This window comes from Callorhinus ursinus, unplaced genomic scaffold, assembly GCF_003265705.2.
Source record: "Callorhinus ursinus isolate GAN/ISIS: 27379988/994484 unplaced genomic scaffold, GSC_fseal_2.0 scaffold12, whole genome shotgun sequence".
In the NCBI taxonomy this organism is placed as follows: domain Eukaryota; kingdom Metazoa; phylum Chordata; class Mammalia; order Carnivora; family Otariidae; genus Callorhinus; species Callorhinus ursinus.
The window spans coordinates 462,494-487,388 of NW_027397074.1; the positions used below are offsets into that span (position 1 = coordinate 462,494).

Below are 24,895 nucleotides of genomic sequence, written 5' to 3' on the forward strand. Positions count from 1 at the left end.
CTTGTCCTGTAGTTAGATTGCAAATTCTGTAAATTAACATGACACCTTTTCAGAGTTTATTGCTGAAATGCTTAGAGTCAAATTTTTGTCCAACCTCTAAATATACGTTAGGACCTTCTATGGATTTTGTATATAACCCCACTCCTGGCTTCCCTGGCTCCATCCTACACTCTTCTTCCCCATATTCCATGTTCCTCCCCAACTATTTTGTTCAATCTTGTGTGTATTTATATAAGCCACCCTAAATCCTCTCTGAAAGATAGGGTAAAGATAAACATTAAGATTTGTTTGAAGGTCACATTTTTTATTGTTATTATGCATAACCACATGTTTTTCACTTGGAGGTGAGTTTTTAACTTGAGGTAACACCGAGTTTTCCTCCAAAGAATATATTCCTTTTTATTCCTCCCAGGAAGCTGTGCCACATGGTTATATGCCAGTGTGAACTTACAACACATTATCTTCTCAAAGTTCTAAGAAAAGAAAGAATATAGTTGATAAGATACATTACAAAACTAATTTTAAAGCAATTACGAGTTTCCATTTTGCACACAAATCCCTGACATGTGCTAGAATCACCAAGCTCCGGAGATGGTCTCTTTTCTTTACGGATAACACTGCCTGATTCAGCAAGTAAGCAACCAGCAAGGATTTACCACCCAATGAGTTAATGAACAAATTCTTTTGACAGGGTTAAAAATATTAACTGTAAGTAACCACAGCTTTCTACTCAATCCTCTCTAGGATTCAGAATTGCTAGTCAAGCCAAAGGTGGGGAATAGAATTTGAAGGAACTGAGAAAGACAACAGGACTGAGGGTGCAGCTCTTTATGGAACATGACGGAGAGGCTAGAGGGGGGATGGGGGGATGACTGGGGAAGGAGCTACAGGGCTCAGGGGGACTCTGAGGGCAGGGGTGCCCAATGAAGAGTTTTAGGAATTTCTTGGTTATATTTGGTTTGAAAAAATTCCTTTAGTTAGTATCTCTTCAAGAAACTAAAGTAAAAGCTTACTTTTGTTTAAGGATTTTGATGTTGGAATTGCATGCATTTTTTTTTTTTGAAATGTGTTGTAAAAAAGCCAAATTATGGCAAGGGCCCAAATGTCCATCGACTGATGAATGGATAAAGAAGATGTATTATACATACACGATGGACTATTACTCAGCCATAAAAAAGAATGAAATCTTGCCATTTGCAATGACTTGGATGGGGCTAGAGAGTATTATGCTAAGCGAAATAAGTCAGTCAGAGAAAAACAAATACCATATGATCATATGTGGAATTTAAGAAACAAAACAGATGAACATAGGAGGGGAAAAGAGAGAGGGGCAAACCATAAAACAGACTCTTTAACTATAGAGAACAAACTGAGAGTTGCTGGAGGAGCGGTGGGGGGCAGGGATGGGCATTAAGGAGGGTGCTTGTGGTGATGAGCACTGGATGTTGTATGTAAGTGATGAACTAAATTCTATTCCTGAATCCAATATCACACTGTATGCTAACTAACTGGAATTTAAATAAAAACTTGGAGAAAAAAAATAAACATATGCTCTATACCCAATCTCTAAAAAAGTAAATAAAAATAAATGTAAGACAAGACTAATTTTGTATAGTTTTAGGAGGGGTTTTGGAGGACTCTATTGAGAGATCTTTGTGTTTCCCTGAGGAACTATTCATTTTATTTTAAAAATATTTTTATTGTGGTAAAATATATATAACATAAAATTTACCATTTTAACTATTTTCAAGTGTACAAATCAGTGGTCTTAATTATGTTCACATTGTCTGCAACCATCACAATCTGTTTGTAAAAATTTTCATCACTAAAAGGAAACTGTATCTACTAAGTTCTAGTCAAATTTCTGTTCCTATGAATTTGCCTATCTGAAGTATCTCTTAGAAGTGGAATCATACAATATTTGTCCTTTTGTGTCTGGCTTATTTCACTTAACATAATGTTTTCAAGGTTCATCCATGTTATAGTATGTTATCAATACTTCATTTTTACGTCTAAATAATATTCCATTGTAGGTATATACCATATTTTGTTTATCCAACCTTTTATTGACGGACACTTGGGTTGTTTCCACCCTTTGGCGATTGTGAATTATGCTGCTATTGAACACTGGTGTACAAGTGTTTGTATCCCTGTTTTCAATTTTCTTGGATATGTATCTAGGAGTAGAATTGCTGGGTCAGATGTAATTCTGTGTTTAACCTTTTGAGGAAGTGCGACACTGTCATCCCCCATTTTATATTCCCATCATAATGCATAAGGGTACCAATTTCTCCACATCCTTACCAACACTTGTTATATTCCCTTGTTTATTGCAGCCATCCTAGTTAGGTGTGAAGTGGCATCTCACTGTGGTTTTGATTTACATTTCTCTAATGACTAATTGTGTTGAGGACCTTTTCATGTGCTTGTTGGCCATTTGTTGATCTTCTTTGAAGAAAGGTCTATTCAAGCCCTTTATCCATTTCTGATATTAAATACTTAATCAGATACAGAATTTGCAAATATTTTCTTCCATTCTGAGGGTTGTCTTTTCACTCTCTCGATAGTTTCCTTTGATGCACAAAGTTTTTATTTTTAAGACCAAGTTATCTCCTTTATCTTTTGTAGCCATCTAGTCCTGGGCTTTTCAATGTCCTGCAGATTTTCCCCTATGTTTTCTTCTAAGAGTTTTATAGTTTCAGCTCTAAAATGTAGGTCTTTGATCCATTTTGGATTAATTTTTGTATATAGTGTAAGGTGATGGTCCAACTTCATTATTTTAAATGTAAATGTCAGTCTTTCCAGTATTAGTCATTAAAGAGAGTATTCTCTTTTTACTAAATGATCTTGGCACCCTTGTTGAACATCAACTAATCATAAATGTGTAGGTTTACTTATAGGTTCTCAAGCCTATTCCATCGGTCTATCCTTAGACCTTAACAACCACACTGTTTTGACTACTGTCAATCTGCAGTAAGCTTTGAAATCAAGAATTGGGAGTGCTCCAATTTTGTTGTTTTTCAAGATTGTTTTGGTTCTTCTGTATCCTTCAAAATTTCATATGAATTTTAGGATTGGTCTTTCCATCTCTGTAAATAACACTAGTGGGTTTTTTTTTTTTTTTTTTAGGGCTTGCAATGAATCTGTAGATCACTTTGGGTAGCATTGTAATCTTCACAATATTAAGTTTTCCAAGTTATGAACACAGGGTGTCTTTCCATTTATTCATGTCTTCTTTAGTTTCTTTCAGCATTGTTTCATATGTTTCAGTATAAAATTCTTGTACTTGTACACTGACTAAATTTAACCCTAAGTATTTTATTATTTTTGATGCTGTGGTAAATTGAATTGCTTCCTTAATTTCCTTTTGGGATTTTTCATTGCTAGTGTATAGAAACATGAATGATTTTTGTGTGTTGATGTTGTATCCTGTATCTTTACAGAATTAGCTCCGACAAATTTTTTGTATGTGTGTGTGTTTCTTCAGGGTTTATTAGATATAAGATCATGCTACCTGCTAATAATATTCCAATTTGGATGCTTTTATTTCTTTTTCTTGCCTAATTGCTTTGGCTAGACCTTCCAGCACTATGTTAAACAGAAGTGGCAAAAGCAGAGATCCTGATCTTAGAAGAAAAGATTTTAGCGTTTCACCATTGTAGTATGATGTTAGCTGTGGGTTTTACACATATGGCCTTTATCATGATGAAGAAGTTCTTTATATTCCTAATTTATCAAGTGTTTTTATCATGAAAGGGTGCTGGATTTTGTCTAATGCTTTTCCTGTATCAATTGAGATAATATCTTTTTTCTTTATTCTATTAATGTGGGTATTACATTCCTTGATTTTCATATGTTGAACTACCTGGTATTCCTAAGATAAATCTCACTTGATCATGGGGTATAATCCTTTTAATATGCTGTTGAATTCAGCGTGCGGGTATTTTACTGAGGATTATAGCACTGATATATTCATAAGGCATATTGCTCTGTAATTTTTCATGAAGCCTCTTTGTCTGGCTTTTTTCAGGGTAATGCTGACCTCATAGAATGAAGTAAGTTTTCCCTCCTTTTCAGGTTTTTGTGGAGCTTGAGAATCAGAGTTAATTTTTATTTAATTGTTTGATAGAATTCTCTAATGAAGCCATCTAGTCCTGGGCTTTTCTTTTTTGGCAAGTTTTTAATTACTGATTTGTTCTCCTTACTTGTTATAGGTCAATTCAGATTTTCTATTTCTTCTTGAGTCAGTTTTGCTAGTTTGCGCCTTCCTAGGAATCTGCATTTCACCTAGTTTATCCAATTTGTTGGTATACAACTGTTCATAGAATTCTCTTATAACCCTCTTTCATTTTTGTAAATTCAGTAGTAATGTCCCTTCTCCCACCTCTGATTTTAGCAACTTGCACCTGCTCTCTCTCTATTATTATAAAATATATTTGAACACTGTGTGCCCATTAACACATGCTTATAGTCATTATTTTATCATTGTCTTTTATATGCTATAGGAAAGAAAGAGAAGTTAGAAACCAAAAGTACAATAATATTGGCTTTTTTACATTTACTTACGTAGTTATTGTTACCTGTGTGCTTTATTTCTTCATATGGCTTTGAGTTACTGTCTAGTGTCCTTTCATTTCAGTTTAAAGAACTCCTTTAGCATTTGTTGTAGACAGGTCTATTAGTAATGAATTCCTTTTGTTTTTGTTAACCTGGAAATGTCTTACTTCCACCTTTACTCTTGAAGGATACTTTTGCCAAATATAGAATTCTTGGTTGACAGGTTTTTTTTCCCCCCTCTCAACAATTTAAATGTGTTATCCTACCGCTTTCTGGCTTCTGTGGTTTCTTATGAGAAATAAGCTGTTATTGAGGATTCCATGTATGCAACAAGTCATTTCTTTCTTACTGATCTTAAGATTCTGTCTTTGTTTTTGGCTTTTGACAGTTTGACTATAATATACCTCAGTGTGGAGCTCTTTTTGATTCTGCTTGGATTTCATTGAGCTTCTTGGATGTGTAGATTAAGGCATTTCATTATATTTGGGGACTTTTCGGCCATTATTTCTACTCCTTTCTCTCACTTTTTTCCTTCTGGGATTCCCATAATGCATATGTTAGTCTACATGATCATGTCCCAAAGATCCCTTAGGCTCTGTTCACTTTCATTCTTTTTTTTTATTTCCACTCCTAAGACTGGATAATTCCTACTGTCCTATCTTCTAGCTCACTGATTTTTTTCTTCTGTCTGCTCAAATTTGTCTTGACCCCCTCCAGTGAATTTTTTAATTTGGTTATTGCACTTTTCAGCTCCAGGATTCCTATTTGGTTTATTTTTAATCTCTCCTTGTTGATATTCTCATTTTGTTCAGACATTATTTTCCTGTTTTCCTTCAGTTTCTTATCCGTGGTTTCCTTCAGTTCTTTGAGCATATTAAGACAGTTGACTTAAAGTATTCATCTAGTAAGTCCAATGTCTGGGCTTCCTCAGGGATGGTTTCTGTCAACTTTTTTTCCTGTGAATGGGCCATACTTTTCTATTTCCTTGTATGTTTTGTGGTTGTTGTTATTGTTGTTGTTGAAAACTAGACATTCAACTACTATAAGGTGGTAACTCTGGAAATCAGATTTTCCCTCTTCCCCAGGGTTTGCTTTTCTTGGTTGGTGAACACTTGGTTTGTGTTCAGCCAATGTTTTAACTTAGACCTCCTTGAAAATCAGGAGTTTAAAAACAACAACAAACCACTTCTCCAAGTCTCGGTAGATTGGCTCTGTCCTCAGCACTTCTTTAAACACTTAGCCAGGCCATTTACTATTCTGTCTCAGCCTTCACTTCCTGCTTGTACTAAGCCTATTTATCAGCCAATGGTAAAAAATGGGGGTCTGTCAGATCTTCTCTGAGCATGTATCTTGTTCTGGGCATGTGCATGGCCCTCTAAATTCCCTAGTATGCATTATTGCTTCTGAATGCCCCCATTTCCCAAAGAAAATCTCTCTCCCCAGTTTTTCCTCCCTAGCTTTAGGTGGTCTATTGTATATGTCAACCATAATCTTTGTCCTCAGACAGCTGTGGGGTTTTTGGTCACCATACAATATTTTTAATCAATGTCCAACACTTTTCCTCCCTGAGCAATTTCTGGGTTTGGTGAAACAGATGAGTGCCTGTGTCGTCCTTCAGGTAGCCTCCAAATAGAACAGAAAAACACAGTAATTTGTAGATAATATCTGCTCTCCTCTCTCTGGAGCCAGAGACACGGGTCACACACTGCAAACAGGCTGTGATCTTCGAGACTGTCGCCATGCTGGGCAAGTGGTAGGGCAAGTAAAAATGTTACAAAACTTCCATATCATTTTTAAGTTGCCTTTTCTTTGATTCAGCACACACATGGTTGCTGTAAACCTTTGATTATTTTCCAGAGTTCTGACAGTTTCCGGTTGTTTTTTCAATGTTCCTTTGGAAGGATGCGAGCTTGGAGCTGCCTATGTCACCATTTTGCTGACATTCTCCATCACTCCAATGGAGCCCTCTTGACTCCCCTGCTCTGAGAGCTGAACTTAACTCTCAATTCAGATTGAGAGTTATGACCAGAACAGAACTCATAGTATTTCCTTCCAACCTACTTCTCCCTTCTCAGCTCCTTGTCTGGGAATGGTTAGGTCATTTCCCCAGTCACTCAAGCCAGGAAGCTTTATTTTTTCCCACTTATTTGGTTGTCAGTCATCAAGTCCTGTGGGTGTAAGGTAGCTTTCTAAGAATCCTCTCATCATTCCACTTATCACTAACTGACCATTTCCATTATTAGTTAAGGTTGCTGTAATCTTTAATTTTATTGCAATGCTTCCAGCCTGGATAGCTTGCATATCATTTTCCTTCTCCGTCTCCTATACGCATCTGCTCAAAGCACTCTGTGCTTTCCCCTAAGAACCCTAGAGCACATGTTAATTTTCTATCTCCTGCTTTTAGAGTTCTAGAGTTTTAGGACAAGGACTGTGTATATTCAGTCTTGCAACAATGTTCAGCATATAGCAAGAGCTGAATAAATGATTCTTGAATGTCTGAAACAGACTGACAATACCTTAAAGTGATATGATAGAGTATAGTAGATATAGCACAGTAGACATAGCAAGACAGAAACCAGCAATGTGTCTTTATATATAAGCATCAAGCATACATGTATATGATGGTTTAAAAACTTTTAAACTGACTTCTCTTTCTCGCTTCCTTACCTCTGATTTTGAAAATCCTCCCTACTTTTTAAGATTGATTTTGTTCCTTACCTTCTCCAGCTCCTAACCATCAAACATACACCTGTCGATTCAGCACTTAATTACACTAATTTGAAATCCCCCATATTATTCATAATGCTCCCCTCATCAAAAAAGGGGGGATATGCAGATGTTAGCATAGATCTACACCATATTGCTAACTGATACTATAAACAGAATGTAGATCCACTCACCTCCCTCCCCACTAGTCATGTATCACTGGCATGTTTAATAATGTACTGTCTTATAGTGATTATAATTAGATGTTGTTTCTTTGAGTTTTGTCTCCCCATTCAATTTGCACTTTTCTGAAGGCAACAACCTCCATTCAGCCACTTTTGTATTAACCAAGAATTTGCAGTTCAAGTAGACACACAATTCATATTTTCCCAACATAAATGACTATGGGTTGTACACTCATGCCTTTGTCTATAATTGAGTGAGACTTAATGGAATGAGCTGCACTGTGCCCAAATTTATTTTTATTTTATGACTTAATATCTTAATTCAATGTTCTTATTTGGGGGAAATCACAGCCTAAATGACAATATTAAGGGAACAATGTACACTTCTCTCCCCTAGGAACCTGGTTGGGTGTGGAGGGGTTTCTCCATTTAACATTGCTTTCTCATTATGCTCTGGATACTGATTCTCAGTTTGGCTCATCCAAGTGGGGACGACCCTCCACATGCGAAGAGGCTCTACAGTCTTTTTTTTTTTATGTTGTTAGTCACCATACACTACATCATTAGTTTTTGATGTAGTGTTCCATGATTCATTGTTTGTGTATAACACCCAGTGCTCCATGCAGTACATGCCACTACAGTCTTATTTCAGGCAGTTGTCAGACCCATAGTGGTATACATTTGTGAGCCTACTCTTTGAAAAAAAAGAAGGAAAGTAGGTTTAATGGGAAAGGCCACCTAGCTTAGGCTGTTTCCCACATTGCCCAGGACAGAAAAGTTTCCAAACTTTCTATCAACAGCTAAGTAAACTCAATCCATATACATGTTATGTATCTTCAAGCCTGCTATGGAACAGCACAGAGTGTCTAGTGGGAAATAAAATCTGATTCACAGATATGGGGAAAGTTCTGGTCTTTCTGGGACAGTCTTGTCCTGGGCTCAGTCACAGTAATAAGCAAAGAAAAGAAAACAATAATTAAAGAGGTATTGTACTTTAGTTTCCCTCGGGATTCTCAGGACCAAATTCTTCAAAAATTCTAGTAATGCTCTCCATTGCTTCATAGGTATTAGATGATCCGTGGACAGCATTTTTCAAAACACTTCTTCCAAACTTGGCTCGGATAGAGTCTGGGGACAGTAGTTTTGCCTCATCTGGTTCTACAGGACCAATCAATTGTCTCCAGTCTGAAACAGCATTCCACTTGGTCAGAACCATGACCAAAGATGGACCCCTGCAAATAAGAATGCTTTCAGACAATCTGAGCATTTACACCTATAGAGATTGCATATACAGCTAAAAACAAGAATACCATGCTTTGTCTTTATTCTTTGTCCTTATCAATGTGATTTTGTGCTTTCTTTTTGTTTTTCCACTTCTCCCCCTTCCAATAGATTGTTGTGCTAGAAGAGTGCTGTAGTTTAATTCTAGAAATATATGCCAGGCACTGTTCTGAGTATTTTTAATGTGTCAATTATATAACCTCACAACAAACAAAGAGATAGATACTATTATTATCTCCATTTTACAGATGAGGCAACTGAGGCACAGATTAAATATGTTGACAGAGCAGGGATTTAAAAGCAGAGATTAAAACCCAGATCATCTCTATACCTAATGTGAAGACCTAAAGAAACGAAGGAAGGAAGGAGAAAAGAAGGTAGGGAAGGAAGGAAATAGAAATGAACCCCAAATATTAATAGGGTGTCTTTATCTTTTAATGAATGGAATTTTTAAATTACATTTTGTATGTTTCAGTTTGTATAATGAATATTTACTACTTTTATAATGAAAGACTATATATCAGAAACTTACTCAGATAACATTTCCAATACATCTTGATAAAAGTCTTTTCCTTTTATTTTTGAATAAATTTTTCCTGCTTCTTCTTCATTTAGGAGCATTTCCTTCATCTGTGTTATTTCAAATCCAGCCTCTCTAATAAGTTTCAAGATCTCCTCTAGAGAAAACAGATATTTGGTAATCTTGTAGAGTGCCTCCACTTTTGTTCCATATTCAAGTAGACTGAAATAACTAAGGAAAGTAATCATTTTACTTGCATACTGTGGCTTAAAGAGCTAAAACTATGCTAAACTAAATTGAACTGAAAAGCATCAGATCGACATCGAGCTGACATCCAGAACAACGTTAATACAGTAATGCAGAGGTTCAGTCTCTGAGATGCATCTTCCAGAACCCACCGGAAACATCTCATAGACTCTAAGGAGGGCGGGAGGGGTATGCTTCTGGCTGAAAGTGAAGCCATGTTTTCATCTCCATGCTGCAAATGTCAAGGAAGTCCTTCTAGATATGGATCGAAGGGGAGAGCCCATCTGAACACTTCTCCCTGAAGTAGCAAGGCACTAAAAATCTCACCAACAGTCTAAACTTTAAAGGCTACATTCAGTGAACCAAATGAGGGATTAGGAGCTTTCTGGTAAAACAGTCTTTTCTTTGGTCCAGATCAAAAGCACTTAGAAGTGCTGTGTTGCCGTGCTGGTCTCTAAAGGTTGACCTTGAGCACAACCGATAGCCTGAAGAAGACTGGACTTCTCCTCCTATAAAGGCAGCAGCCAGGATCTGCCCTATGAAAGGTGCTGTGGGAACAAATGTGAATGGAACATTAAACACTTCTTCCAGATCTTGTCTGCTCAGATGGCTGGGCCTAGAAACACAGCTTGAAAAGGTGGTCATTTTTATAAAGAGCAATGTAAAAGGCTCCTGGAACCACAGGCAAGTAAACTATTAACTCTCTGGGAAGGTCAGAGATGACTTCCAGAAAGGCCAGCCTTTGTGTTCAGTACAGAAAAAATAAGATATGATCACCATACAGACAAACAGAGAAAGAACATTGTAGGGACAGTGCAGAATTTCTAAAAAAAAAAAAAAAAAAAAGTTAATGAAAACACTATGCATTAAAATCTATGGGGTAATCAGAAGAAATTAAAGCAATAATCAAGGAACATGTATAACTTCAAAAATATATATCGACAAAAATAATGGAAATAAATGAATTAAATATCCAATTTAAAAAGCTAGAAGAGCATTTTAAAAAACTACTAGAGAATCAAAGGCAAAATTTTTTTAAAAAAACCTAAAATAATGAGTTTGAAAACAGAAAATAAAACTCATAAATAAATAAGGGCACCTGGGTGGCTCAGTCATTAAGCATCTGCCTTTGGCTCAGGTCATGATCCCAGGGTCCTGGGATCAAGTCCCACATCAGGCTCCCTGCTCGGCAGGAAGCCTGCTTCTCCCTCTCCTACTCCCCCTGCTTGTGTTCCCTCTCTCGCTGTGTCTGTCTCTGTCAAATAAATAAATAAAATCTAAAAAAATAATAAAAAATAAAAAATAAATAAATAAAATTCTGTTTGTTTGAAAAACAACAAATGAAGAAATGGCAGGGTGGAAATAATCATTGAAAATGAGGAAATTAAACATGATAATAAGAAACCATGAACTCTATACAGACAAAATGGATAATTTCCTAGGAAAACACAACTTAGCAAAAATTAACTCTAATTAACTATAGTAGAAGTAAAAAGTTTAAATAGATCCATTTCCATAGAAGACTTTCTCCACAGAGAAAGTGGTCAAAGAATTATCCCACAAAAAAGCAACAGGCCCAGATGTTTTCATAGGAAAACTCTACCAAATCTTCAAATATCAACCCCACTGCTGCTTAAACTCCTTCAGAGTACCACAAATGAAGACATGCACATTTTTTATGAAGTATTATTATACTGTTATCTAAACCTTGCACAAAAAAATGAAAAGGACAGACCAATCTCACTGTCTCAACACGAAAAATCCCAAGTAAAATATAAGCAAATAGAATCTAAAAGCACACTTAAAAAATACCTCAAGACTAAGTGAAGTTTATCCAGGAATGGAAGAATGGCTCGATATTAGAAATATCATGAACATGATCTTTCCTATTAATATATCTATGGAGAAAAACATTGTCATCTTCATGAATTCTGAAAAGGACTTCACAAAATTCAATTTCATTTTGATTATAAGAGAGACAGAGAGAAGGAAGAGGGAAATAGGGCAAGAGAGCAAATATGACAAAAGTTCATTGTTAAATCTAGATCGAGGGATGTGGGTGTTTGTTGAATTATTCCTCTAGCTTTTCCATAGTTTGAAAGTTTTTACAAAATCTGAAGGAAATGTACACATTGATTTTTATTTCTAAATATTTACCTCTTTGTTCCTGTGTTACATGAGGTTTAAGCAGTGCTAAAGTGCTTTGAGGAGGAAAGAAATACCGTATTTCCCTCTCGGCTGCTTCTAATGAATCACTTCCATACAACTGGTTGATGGGCAATTCTTCCATTGCAAATCGTACACATAAACTTTGAAAAAGAAGTCAAGTTAAGCACTGTTAGAGCGTAACATAATGTAGTATAAACACAACAGAACACTATATAAATTGTCCAAAAGTCATCAAACAACTCATTCCTGATCTAGACACTGTGCAAAAGGCAATAATTATACTCCTTCCTTACAAGGAAGTTTAACAGCCATTAGGAAGAAAGAACATAAACAATGAAATAATTATGATATGACTATTGACAGATAACTCTGCAAGAAGGAATGGTACCTTGGTGCAGGGAAAAAGGATAGACTGTAGAATGCTTATTGCACTGCTTGCTAGCTATGTGTCTCTGGTCAATTACTTAGCTTCTCTGTGCTTTAGTTATGTCAGATATAAATAAGATAATAAAACTGCTTTGGAAGGAGATTTTGAGGATGTAATCAGATGATATGTTTGAAATATATGGTGCATATTAAGCTCTCAGTAAATATTCCTTTCCCTTCCCTCATCACTAAATATTATCAAGCACTAGAGATGGCATTTGACTCTATACCAAAGACCCCAAATCACAAATACTGAATCCAGGAGACACTGCAAAGGAGCCTCTAGCAGAGCAAGCACAGTGATAAGAGAGGAGCATACAGGATGGCTACGTGTAAAGAGGCAGGAGTGAGGCTGATGGTACTGGACATGTTGGGTTAGGCAGGTGTTTTTTTTTTTAAGATTTTACTTATTTACTTATTTACTTATTTAAAGAGTGTGTGAGTAGGGGGAGGGGCAGAAGAAGAGGAAGGGAGAATCTCAAGCAGACTCCCTGCTGAGCGCAGAGCCCTATGTGGGGCTTGATCCCATGACCCTGAGACCAGGACCTGAGCCGAAACCAAGAGTCAAGATGCTTAACCAACTGAGCCACCCAGGCACCCCTGGGTTAGGCAAGTTATCCTGGTTCTGCTTCCTCTACAATAGATGAACACATATACCTCCTGAATCAATTGGTGTTCCTTGATTTTTTGTCAGTAGCCCTTTTCCCCCTCTCTTTATCTACATATATTTCAGTAGAGGATATACACTCTGCTTATTTCATTTTCTGCCCTTTACACATAGCCCAACCCACAAAATCCAGCCATAGGGAATAATGTCCTTTCCTATTAATAAACTGACTTCACTGGTAACTTGGTTTTCTCTCCTTAGACCCCCTTCTTACCTCGTTGCTTTTGCTGATGCATTCAGATTTCCTTTTTGCCTTAACCAATTTGACTTTCCCACTTGACCCTTGGCAATTCTCACATCTCTGATTTGAAGACCCTTGTAGCCCCAGAGCCCTGGAGACTGGGATTGCCAGGGGTGGGGGATTTGCACAGTGAAGGTATCACCACAAGGTATCTCTGCTCAATGGAGCAAGCTGCGCCTCTGTGGATCTGTTAGAAGATTACTGGGGGGAGAGCGTGTGGAGGAGGATGGGACAGAGTGAGTAGGTGATGAGAACGAGGGGTTGCTATGTTTCTCCTTTATGCAAGTGACCATATTTCAGATGAAGTGATGCAGGGCAGAATTTGAAACCCAAGTGCAGAGAAGGGCAGAGCTCTGCTGAGTTCTTTCAAAAGCAACCAGAAAGAACTGGGTAGAGCTGAGGAAATGGAAGAAGGGGGAACCAATAAAAAATAACAGTTAAGATTAGCTGTGAACTTGTAGCCACATAGGGATCATAAGGACTCTGGCTGGAATCCTCACTGTAATAGTGAGGTAGAGAGGGGCAGTCACTGAGTACCTACACCTGGAGAAAATGTCTCTGTGCTGCTCACTACCTCCACACGTGAAACCATAATTTCTAGAACAGTATGGCTACAAGCATAAGCCTTGAGTTGATAGGAATTCCTGTCTCAGATGTCATGTCTTGCATTCTACGCTACACTTCATTAAGAGTTTTTATGGCATTCTGCTCATACCACTTACAGACTGTCCAACTCCTATTATCCTATAAGGTAATTGTAGGGCTAAACAAGGGGTAAAATGTGTCCATGCAGAACAAGTCAGATTCCAGATATCCCACCCAAAAGAAAACATTTCAAAGTTGTGTGATGTGATGCTTCATTAGTATTGTTATTTATTATACCAACATGTATGTCAAGCTTGCTGTATCTGATAGAGCATCTCTGTTCTTACCCACTTGAAGGGAGGGCCTTTCTTCTCCTGAATCAATTCCTACCAAGGGCAAGAGATGGCCTTTTGGCTGGGTCCCCACCACTTACTTCCCAGCCTCACACCAAGCATCCCACAACCTTCTGCAAAACCTTGGCTTTAGTCGGGCTGCCACTGGGCTGGGCCTCTGGTCATAATCAGGAAAAGAAGTTTTCCTGAGAGCCTCCCTTGGACTAAAGCTGTGGTTCCTGTACCCATATCCAAAAATAAATTAAAATGTCTCCCATGAAAAAAGTTTGGGACCCATGATATGAATCCTACCTCTCTGGAAGATATTCTTTGGCTTTTTCAACACTACCTGGTCCAATTAACTCTTTCCAGTGTTGTAAGCCATGGTCTCTTACTAAAACAAGGGCTAGAGATGGACCACTGTTAGAAAAAAAGACAAAAAGTATGGCTCAGTAGCTAATTGTATATAGATAATACAAGTAGATTTATTAAATAGACAAAACATGTCAAGATAATTCTTTTATCAAGAGTCTAAGATGAATTTCCACTGGTGTACTCTCAAGAGTATATTGAACACCTTATAAAAGGATGGAAGCAGATTAAGGAAGGGAAGAGAAGGGCCTTCATTCTGATAGATCAATTCCTGTTTTGTTCCCAGATTCCTGCTGATTCATACACCCTTGCTGGGGTGTATGAATTTCTGTCACAGCTGCTATTTCACTTACTCTTCTAGAAACCTGACAGATTTCTAGTACCTCAGTCTTCTCCTAGAACTAGTGATCTTCAGGATCAACAAAGCCCTTGAGACTCAGTATGTTCTCTGCTTGAATTTAATGTTACACACCTTGGATTTCTAGCATTCAACTCAATGGACTCCAGTAACTTCACCCAGGCCTTTCCATTGCTCCAGTAACATTCCGGGAGGATGAGAGAAAATGGACAGTTGAGCAGAGAATTGAGATAGGAGTGAGATTGGCAAAGAAGTAGACTGAGCACATGTTTACAGAACTGAGAGGTGTGGCAACCTGACCAGGGCAGGGTCAAAAGAAGACCTAAATGATTCAAAACGAAATCAGACTGTGCCTTCTAAACCTGAACTCTACTTTACCTGGTCATTTTTTCTATAAGGTTTCCAAAATAATCTTCATTTTCATATTCCTTGCACAGTGTTTGTGCTTCCTCTTCTGATAATACAATTTGCCTTTGCATCAGTATTTTAAAGCCTTCATCTTCAATAATCTTCAAAACATCCTCTAAATCACATAACAAGTGTTAAATCGATAGGTTATTGGCTATACATACCATACAGAATGTACTATTATGAAGGCGTATAAGGCATTTTCCCCTCATTTGAAATCTAAAAGTTTGCAAAAATAGCTTATTAGATTTTAAGGTGAATAATACTCTTATCGTACCAAATTATGACTTATGATGCTATTTCCAGTTTTTCATTACATAGGAATCACACACATACAAGGTATGTAAAACTGAAAAAATTACAACTGAAATAAAATATTCACTGCATGGGCTGAATGCCAACAAGGAAATCACAGAATTCAGTTTTAAAACTAACACAATTGAAATGATCCAATTAGAACCACACACAGAAAACAAATTTAAAAGTGGCCAAAGCCTCAGGAACCTGTGAGACAGTGTCAAATATCTAATATTTATATCTCTGGAATCCCTGATGGAGTGGAGAAAGAGTTGGCACAGAAAAAATAACTTAAAGAAATAATGGTGGAAAATTCCTCGAATTTGGTGAAAGATATTAATTTATAGATTTAAGAAGTTTAAGGAACCCCAAAGTCAAAGATAAGCTCAAAGCAAAGTATACTCAGGGACACCTCAGTGGCATAGCTGGTTGAGCATTCAACTCTTGGTTTCTGCTCAGGTTGTGATCTTGGGGTCCTGGGATCGTGCCCCATGTTGGGCTCCACACTTAGTGTGGAGTCTGCTCAAGATTCTCTCTCCCTCTCCCTCTCCCTCTGCCCCCACCCCACGCTTTCTCTTGCTCTCTCTCAAATAAATAAATAAATCTTTTTTTAAAAGAGTATACTTATACACATAATAATAAAACTGCTAAAAACCAAAGATAAGAAAAACATCTTGAAAGCAACCCCCCAAATAAATAAATAAAAAGGTACATTACATATAAGGTAAAAAATGCTTTGAATGACTCTGGATTTTTCATTAGATACCAATAAAGCCAGAAGGCAGTGGTACAACATTTTAAAAGTGTTAAAGGAAAAAAACTGGCAAACCAGAATTCTATATCAGTACAAATATCCTTCAGGAATGAAAATAAAGACATTCTCTGATGAAAGAAAACCAATTGAATTTGTTGACCTGCTCTAAAAAAGTATAAAAGTTCTTTGGGTGGAAGGGAAATGATATCAGAGGGAAATTTGGAACTTCAGAAAGGAATAGAAGATAATTGTAAATATCTGGGTGAATATAATAAAATATTTTCCTCCTCTTAAGTTTTCAAAAAATTCATCACTGTTGAAAAGCAAAAAATTATAGTACAGTTTGGTGGAGTACTCAATACATGTAGATGTAACAGAACTGGTGACTACACTGGGTAGGGGAAAGGGGAAAAGGATATATGGGGCTGTAAGGTGATGTGGTAAAATATTAACTCTAAATAGTTTTAAAGTTACACACATATATTTTAACCCATAGCACAGCCACTAAAAGAAATGGACAAAATACATTAAGAAGCCAATAGATAAATTAAATTAAATTAAAATGGTACACTAAAAGAGTAAATTCTAAAAGACAGCAGGAAAGAGAAAACAGAATAGACAATTCCAAAATTTACCAAAATGACATTTAATGTAAAAGGTGTAAACATAGCAGTTAGAAGATAAAGATTGTCAGAATGGATTTTTGAAAAGACGATATTCTGTGCTCACTGGAAAAGAGAGACTTTAAGCAATAATGGAAATGATTCTGACAAGCTAGATGCAAACTGAGAGAAGACGACTATACTAGTCCCAGAGGAGATGAAAACAATGAAAAAGAATCATGTTTTCACCTTTTTCTTCTATTATGAATAAAAGGTGTGAGGGTCTGATTTCAAAGTTGCACAGAAAGCTTTGTTCTGAGGATTTGCCTTACTGGCAGAGTTGCTTGGAGGTGATTTGAGGCTTCTGGGCATATTTGAGGCTTCTGGGCATATGAAAGAACCAGGAAGACTGCCTGAGGCAATATCCAATAGAGGCCAGTCAGGCTCCAGATGCAAAAGCATCTGACATCTTTACCCAACATGAATGAGGCAACAGCCATCTACCAACTCATACTGAAGACAGGCAGTTTTAATTCTCATCATGGATGGATTTAATACTTGTTACTTCTTATCAATGGGATGTTCTTTTCTAAGGACTTGGTAGTAAAAGTTCTAGCAAATGGATTAGCCAGAATGTGTCTGTTGCATATTTCAAGTATTCTTAGGCGTGCTGGAAAAGGGTGGGAAGTGGAAACACGCACCAGCTGTCACATAAGATACTCTCATGAACTATGGAAAAAAATCTCAACAAAATATTATCAATCAAATCTAATAATGTACAAAAAAGGATACGCTACAGCAAAGCAGGATTTGTTCCAGGCATACAAGTCTAGTTCAACATTTGAAAACCAATGAACATAATTTGCACATTAATATGCTAAAGAAGAAAAATCATATGATCCTCTCAATATATCTATTGATATAGGAAAAGCATAAGACAAATCCAACAGCCATTCTTTTTTTTTAAGATTTGATTATTTATTTATTTATTTATTTATTTATTTATTTATTTGACACAGAGAGAGAGAGCACAAGCAGGGGGAGAGGCAGAGGGAGAAGGAGAAACAGACTTTCTGCTGAGCAGGGAGTCCACCATGGGGCTCAATCACAGAAGGCAGACACTTAACTGACTGAGCCACCCAGGCAACCATCCAACAACAATTCATGATTAAAACTCAGCAAACTAGGAATAGAGGGTTCCTCAACTTACTAAAGAACATGTACAAAAATCCTATTGCTAACATCATACTTAAGGAGAAAAACTGGATGCTTTGTCTCTAAGACTGGAAAGAAGGCAATGATATCCCCTCTTGCCATTCCTACTTGACATCATCCTGGAAAACCTAGCTAGTTTGAAATAACACAAGAAAAGGAAATAAAAGAGTATGTAGATTTGGAGGGAGAAAATAAAACTGTCTGTTTTCTAGTGACATCAGTGTCTATGTGGAAAATCCCAAAGAAACAATAACAACAAAACTCCTGGAAACAATAAAAGACTACTATAGCAAAGTTGCAAGTTAAAATTAATATACAGAAGTCAATTACTTTCCTATATACCAGCGATGAACATTGTAATTTGAAATTTAAAACAATACCATTTACACAAGCACACAAAAAATGAAATACATGGGTAGAACTCCAACAAAATCTGTATAGGGTCTAAATAAGGAATAGGCAGTCAGAGAAAGACAAATACCATACGATTTCACTCATATGTGGAATTTAAGAAACAAAACAATCATAGGGGAAGAAAAAGAGAGGCAAACCAAGAAACAGACTCTTAATTGTAGAGAACAGACTGATGGTTACCAGAGGGGAGGGGGATGGGAGGATGGGTGGAATCGGTAATCGAGATTAATGAATGTGCTTGTTGTGATGAGCACCAGGTATTGTATGGAAGTGTTGATTCACTATATTGTACACTGTATGTTAACTAACTGGAATTTAAATAAAAACCTGATAGATGATAGATAGAGAGATTAGATGATACATAGATGATGATGATAGATGATAGATAGATAAATAGATAGAACTACAAAACTGGTGAAAGGGATCAGGGATCTAAATAAATGTACACATAGGCATTATTCATGGATAGGAAGGCTCAATAGTGTTAAGATGTCAGTTCCACTGATTCTAAAGTTTACAAGGAAAGGCAAAAGACCCAGAATAGTCAACTCAATATTGAAGGAGAAGAACCATGTTGGAGGACTGATTCTACCTTACTATATAAAGCTACAGTAATCAAGAAAGCATGGAACTGGTAAAAAACAGACACAAAGATCCACGAAACATAATAGAGAACCCAGAAAAAAACCCACACAAATATACTCAACCGATCTATGACAGATAAGCAAAGGCAATGCGGTAGAGCAATGACTGTCTTTTCAACAAATGGTGCTGGAGCAATGAGGCATCCCCCCTGCAAAAAAAAAAAAAAATTACTCTAGACAGACCTTACACCTCTCACAAAAATTAGCTCAACTGGATTGTGGACCTAAACTTAAAACACAAAATCATAAACTTTCTAGAAGATAACAGAGGAGAAAATCTAGGTGACCTTGGGTTTGGAAATGATTTTTTTAGATACAACACTAAAAGAAGAATCCAAAACAAAATACTGGTAAGTTGGACTATATTTTAAAAATAAAAATTTTTCTGTGAAAAAGACTGCTAAAAAAAACACAGAGCCCAAAACCTGGAAAAATATTTGCAAACCACATTTATATAAAGGATTATATTCAAAATTTACAAAGAACTCTTACAATTCAACAATAAGTAGACAACTCAATTAAGAAATGGGCGTAAAGAGATGCCTGGGTAGCTCCATGGGTTAAGCATCTGCCTTCCGCTCAGGTCTTGATCCTGGGGTGCTGGGATCAAGCCCCATGTTGGGCTCCCTGCTCCGCGGGGAGCCTCCTTCTCTCTCTCCCTCTGCCTGCTGCTCCTCCTGCTTGTGCTCTCTTGCTCTCCGTCAAATAAAAAAATCTTAAAAAAAAAAAAAAAGAAATGGGCATAAGATCTGAAAAGACACCTCACCAAAGCAGATATAGAGATGGCAAGTTAGCATATGAAATGATGCTGCAATTTGTTGAGTTACAGGGAACTGTAAATTAAAAAATGAGATAAATTATATGCCCATTAAAACAGGGAAAAAAATTTAAAATACCAAATGTTGACAAGGATGTGGAGCAACAGGAATTCTCATTCATTGCTGTTTGGAATGGAAAATGAAACAACCATTTAGAAAGGCATTTTGGCAGTTTCTTACAAAGCTAAACATAGTTGAACCATAAAATCCGGTAATCATGCTCCTAGGTATTTAGCCAATAGACTTGAAAACTTATGTCCAAAAATGACAAGATGAAAAAAATCACCTCAACAAAAAGAACAAGAGGTAGTACCATCTGCCAGGGACCTAATCAATAAGGACATTAGTGTGATGTCGGACCTAGAGTTCAGAATCATGACTTTAAAGATACTAGCTGGGTTAGAAAAAAGCATGGAAGTTATTAGCGAAACCATTTCTGGAGAAATAAAAGAACAAAAATCTAACCAAGTCAAAATCAAAAAGGCTATTAATGAAGTGCAATCAAAAATGAGGGCACTAACTGCTAGGATAAATGAGGCAGAAGAGAGAATCAGCAATATAGAAGACCAAATGATGGAAAATAAAGAAGCTGAGAAAAAGAGAGATAAACAACTACTGGATCACGAGGGCAGAATTCGAGAGATAAGCGATACCATAAGATGAAACAACATTAGAATAATTGGGATCCCAGAAGAAGAAGAAAGAGAGAGAGGGGCAGAAGGTATATTGGAGCAAATAATAGCAGAGAACGTCCCTAATGAGAGGAAGGAAAAAGGCATCAAAATCCAGGAGGCACAGAGAGCCCCTCTCAAAATCAATAAAAATAGGTCAACACCCAGACATCTAATAGTAAAACTTACGAGTCTCACAGACAAAGAGAAGTTCCTGAAAGCAGCTCGGGAGAAGAGATATGTAACCTACAATGGTAGCAATATTAGATTGGCAACAGACCTATCCACAGAGACCTGGCAGGCCAGAAAGGACTGGCATGATATCTTCAGAGCACTAAAAGAGAAAAATATGCAGCCAAGAATACTATATCCAGCTAGGCTCTCATTGAAAATTGAAGGAGAGATAAAAAGCTTCCAGGACAAACAAAAACTAAAGGAATTTGCAAACACAAAACCAGCCCTCCAAGAAATATTGTAAAGGGTCCTCTAAGCAAAGAGAGAGCCTAAAAGCAGCATAGAGCAGAAAGGAACACAGACAACATACAGTAACAGTCACCTACAGGCAATACAATGGCACTAAATTCCTATCCTTCAATAGTTACCCTGAATGTAAATGGGCTAAATGCCCCAATCAAAAGACACAGGCTATCAGATTGGATTAAAAAACAAGACCCATCGATATGCTGTCTGCAGGAGACTCATTTTAGACCCAAAGAAACCCCCAAATTGAAAGTGAGGGGGTGGAAAACCCTTTACCATGCTAATGGACACCAAAAGAAAGTTGGGGTGGCAATCCTTATATCAGACAAATTAGATTTTAAAACAAAGACTGTAATAAGAGATGAAGAAGAACACTATATCCTACTTAAAGGGTCTATCCAACAAGAAGATCTAACAATTGTAAATATCTATGCCCTGAACATGGGAACAGCCAATTTTATAAGGCAATTAATAACAAAAGTGAAGAAACACATTGACAACAATACAATAATAGTGGGGGACTTTAACACCCCCCTCACTGAAATGGACAGATCATCTAAGCAAAAGATCAACAAGGAAATAAAGACTTTAAATGACACACTGGACCAAATGGACTTCACAGACATCTTCAGAACATTCCATCCCAAAGCAACGGAATACACATTCTTCTCTAGTGCCCATGGAACATTCTCCAGAATTGATCACATCCTAGGTCACAAATCACTTCTCAACCGGTACCAAAAGATTGGGATCATTCCCTGCATATTTTCAGACCACAATGCTTTGAAACTAGAACTCAATCACAAGAGGAAAGTCGGAAAGAACTCAAATACATGGAGGCTAAAGAGCATCCTACTAAAGAATGAATGGGTCAACCAGGAAATTAAAGAAGAATTAAAAAATTCATGGAAACCAATGAAAATGAAAACGCAACTGTTCAAAATCTTTGGGATACAGCAAAGGCAGTCCTGAGAGGAAAGTATATAGCAATACAAGCCTTTCTCAAGAAACAAGAAAGGTCTCAAATACACAACCTAACCCTACACCTAAAGGAGCTGGAGAAAAAACGGCAAATAAAGCCTAAACCCAGCAGGAGAAGAGAAATAATAAAGATCAGAGCAGAAATCAATTAACTAGAACCAAAAGAACAGTAGAACAGATCAAAGAAACTAGGAGCTGGTACTTTGAAAGAATTAACAAGATTGATAAACCCCTGGCCAGACTGATCAAAAAGAAAAGAGAAATGACCCAAATCAACAAAATCATGAATGAAAGAAGAGAGATCACAACCAACACCAAAGAAATACAAACAATTATAGGAACATATGATGAGCAACTCTATGCCAGCAAATTAGATAACCTGGAAGAAATGGGTGCATTCCTAGAGATGTATCAACTACCAAAATTGAACCAGGAAGAAATAGAAAACCTGAACAGACCTATAACCACTAAGGAAATTGAAGCAGTCATCAAAAATCTCCCAACAAACAAAAGCCCAGGGCCAGATGGCTTCCCAGGGGAATTCTATCAGACATTTAAAGAAGAATTAATACCTATTCTCCTGAAACTGTTCCAAAAAATAGAAATGGAAGGAAAACTTCCAAACGCATTTTATGAGGCTAGCATTACCTTGATCCCAAAACCAGACAAAGACCCCATCAAAAAGGAGAACTACAGACCAATATCCTTGATGAACATGGATGCAAAAATTCTCGCCAAAATACTAGCCAATAGGGTCCAACAGTACATTAAAAGGATTATTCACCGTGACCAAGTGGGATTTATCCCTGGGCTGCAAGGCTGGTTCAACATCCACAAATCGATCAACGTGATACAATACATTAACAAAAGAAAGAACAAGAATCATATGATCCTCTCAATAGATGCAGAAAAAGCATTTGACAAAGTACAGCATCCTTTCTTGATCAAAACTCTTCAGAGGATAGGGATAGAGGGTACATACCTCAATATCATAAAAGCCATCTACGAAAAACCTACAGCGAATATCATTCTCAATGGGGAAAAGCTGAGAGCTTTTCCCCTAAGGTCAGGAACGCGGCAGGGATGTCCACTCTCACCACTGCTATTCAACATGGTACTAGAAGTCCTAGCCACAGCAATCAGACAACAAAAAGAAATCAAAGTCATCCAAATCGGCAAAGAGGAAGTCAAACTCTCACTCTTTGCAGATGATATGATACTTTACGTGGAAAACCCAAAAGATTCCACCCCAAAACTGCTAGAACTCATACAGGAATTCAGTAAAGTAGCAGGCTATAAAATCAATGCACAGAAATCAGTGGCATTCCTATACACCAACAACAAGACAGAAGAGAGACAAATCAAGGAGTCGATCCCATTCACAATTGCACCCAAAAGTATAAGATACCTAGGAATAAATTTAACCAAAGAGGCAAAGGATCTGTACTCAGAAAACTATAAAATACTCATGAAAGAAATTGAGGAAGACACAAAGAAATGGAAAAACGTTCCATGCTCATGGATTGGAAGAACTAACATTGTGAAGATGTCAATGCTACCTAGAGCAATCTACACATTCAATGCAATCCCCATCAAAATACCATCCACTTTTTTCAAAGAAATGGAACAAATAATCCTAAAATTTCTATGGAACCAGAAGAGACCCCGAATAGCCAGAGGAATCTTGAAAAAGAAAAGCAAAGCTGGCGGCATCACAATTCCGGACTTCCAGCTCTATTACAAAGCTGTCATCATCAAGACAGTATGGTACTGGGACAAAAACAGACACATAGATCAATGGAACAGAATCGAGAGCCCAGAAATGGACCCTCAACTCTATGGTCAACTTATCTTTGACTAAGCAGGAAAGAATGTCCAGTGGAAAAAAGACAGTCTCTTCAACAAATGGTGTTGGGAAAATTGGACAGCCACATGCAGAAGAATGAAACTGGACCATTTCCTTACACCACACACAAAAATAGACTCCAAATGGTTGAAAGACCTAAACGTGAGACAAGAGTCCATCCAAATCCTAAAGGAGAACACAGGTAGCAACCTTTTCAACCTCAGCCGCAGCAACTTCTTCCTAGAAACATCACCAAAGGCACAGGAAGCCAGGGCAAAAATGAACTATTGGGATTTCATCAAGATAAAAAACTTTTGTACGGCAAAAGAAACAGTCCACAAAACCAAAAGACAACCGACAGAATGGGAGAAAATATTTGCAAATGACATATCAGATAAAGGGCTAGTATCCAAAATCTATAAAGAACTTATCTAACTCAACACCCAAAGAACAAATAATCCAATCAAGAAATGGGCAGAAGACATGAACAGACATTTTTCCAAAGAAGACATCCAAATGGCCAACAGGCACATGAAAAAGTGCTCAACATCGGTCGGCATCAGGGAAATCCAAATCAAAACCTCTGAGATACCACCTCACATCAGTCAGAATGGCTAAAATTAACAAGTCAGGGAAAGACAGATGTTGGCCGGGATGTGGAGAAAGGGGAACCCTCCTACACTGTTGGTGGTGCAAGCTGGTGCAACCCCTCTGGAAAACAGTATGGAGGTTCCTCAAACAGTTCAAATTAGAGCTACCATTCAATCCAGCAATTGCACTACTGGGTATTTACCCCAAAGATACAAATGTAGGGACCCGAAGGGGCACGTGCACCCCAATGTTTATAGCAGCAATGTCCACAATAGCCAAACTGTGGAAAGAGCCAAGATGCCCATCGACAGATGAATGGCTAAAGAAGATGTGGTATATATACACAATGGAATATTATGCAGCCATCAAAAGGAATGAGATCTTGCCATTTGCAACGACGTGGATGGAACTGGAGGGTGTTATGCTGAGTGAAATAAGTCAATCAGAGAAAGACATGTATCATATGACCTCACTGATATGAGGAATTCTTAATCTCAGGAAACAAACTGAGTGTTGCTGGAGTGGTGGG

At 37.4% G+C, this 24,895-nt stretch overlaps 1 protein-coding gene across 10 annotated transcripts in view; it reads right to left on the reverse strand.

Moving 5' to 3' along the window:
- Window positions 1-283: 283 nt before the first annotated feature.
- NME8 (NME/NM23 family member 8) overlaps window positions 284-24,895 on the reverse strand; it is an 85,493-nt gene continuing 60,881 nt past the window's right edge. For 8 of the 10 annotated variants that reach the window (XM_073898637.1, XM_073898635.1, XM_073898636.1 and 5 more), the window contains 6 exons: window positions 15,024-15,168; window positions 14,228-14,335; window positions 11,653-11,804; window positions 9,262-9,406; window positions 8,442-8,680; window positions 284-473 (listed from right to left, as the gene is read on the reverse strand). In XM_073898637.1, coding sequence (XP_073754738.1) covers window positions 8,443-8,680; window positions 9,262-9,406; window positions 11,653-11,804; window positions 14,228-14,335; window positions 15,024-15,168 — 788 coding nt within the window. In that variant the 3' untranslated portion in view covers window positions 284-473; window position 8,442. The remainder of the gene's footprint in view (window positions 474-8,441; window positions 8,681-9,261; window positions 9,407-11,652; window positions 11,805-14,227; window positions 14,336-15,023; window positions 15,169-24,895) is intronic. The other 2 variants (XM_073898642.1, XM_073898639.1) reach the window with 2 other exon arrangements.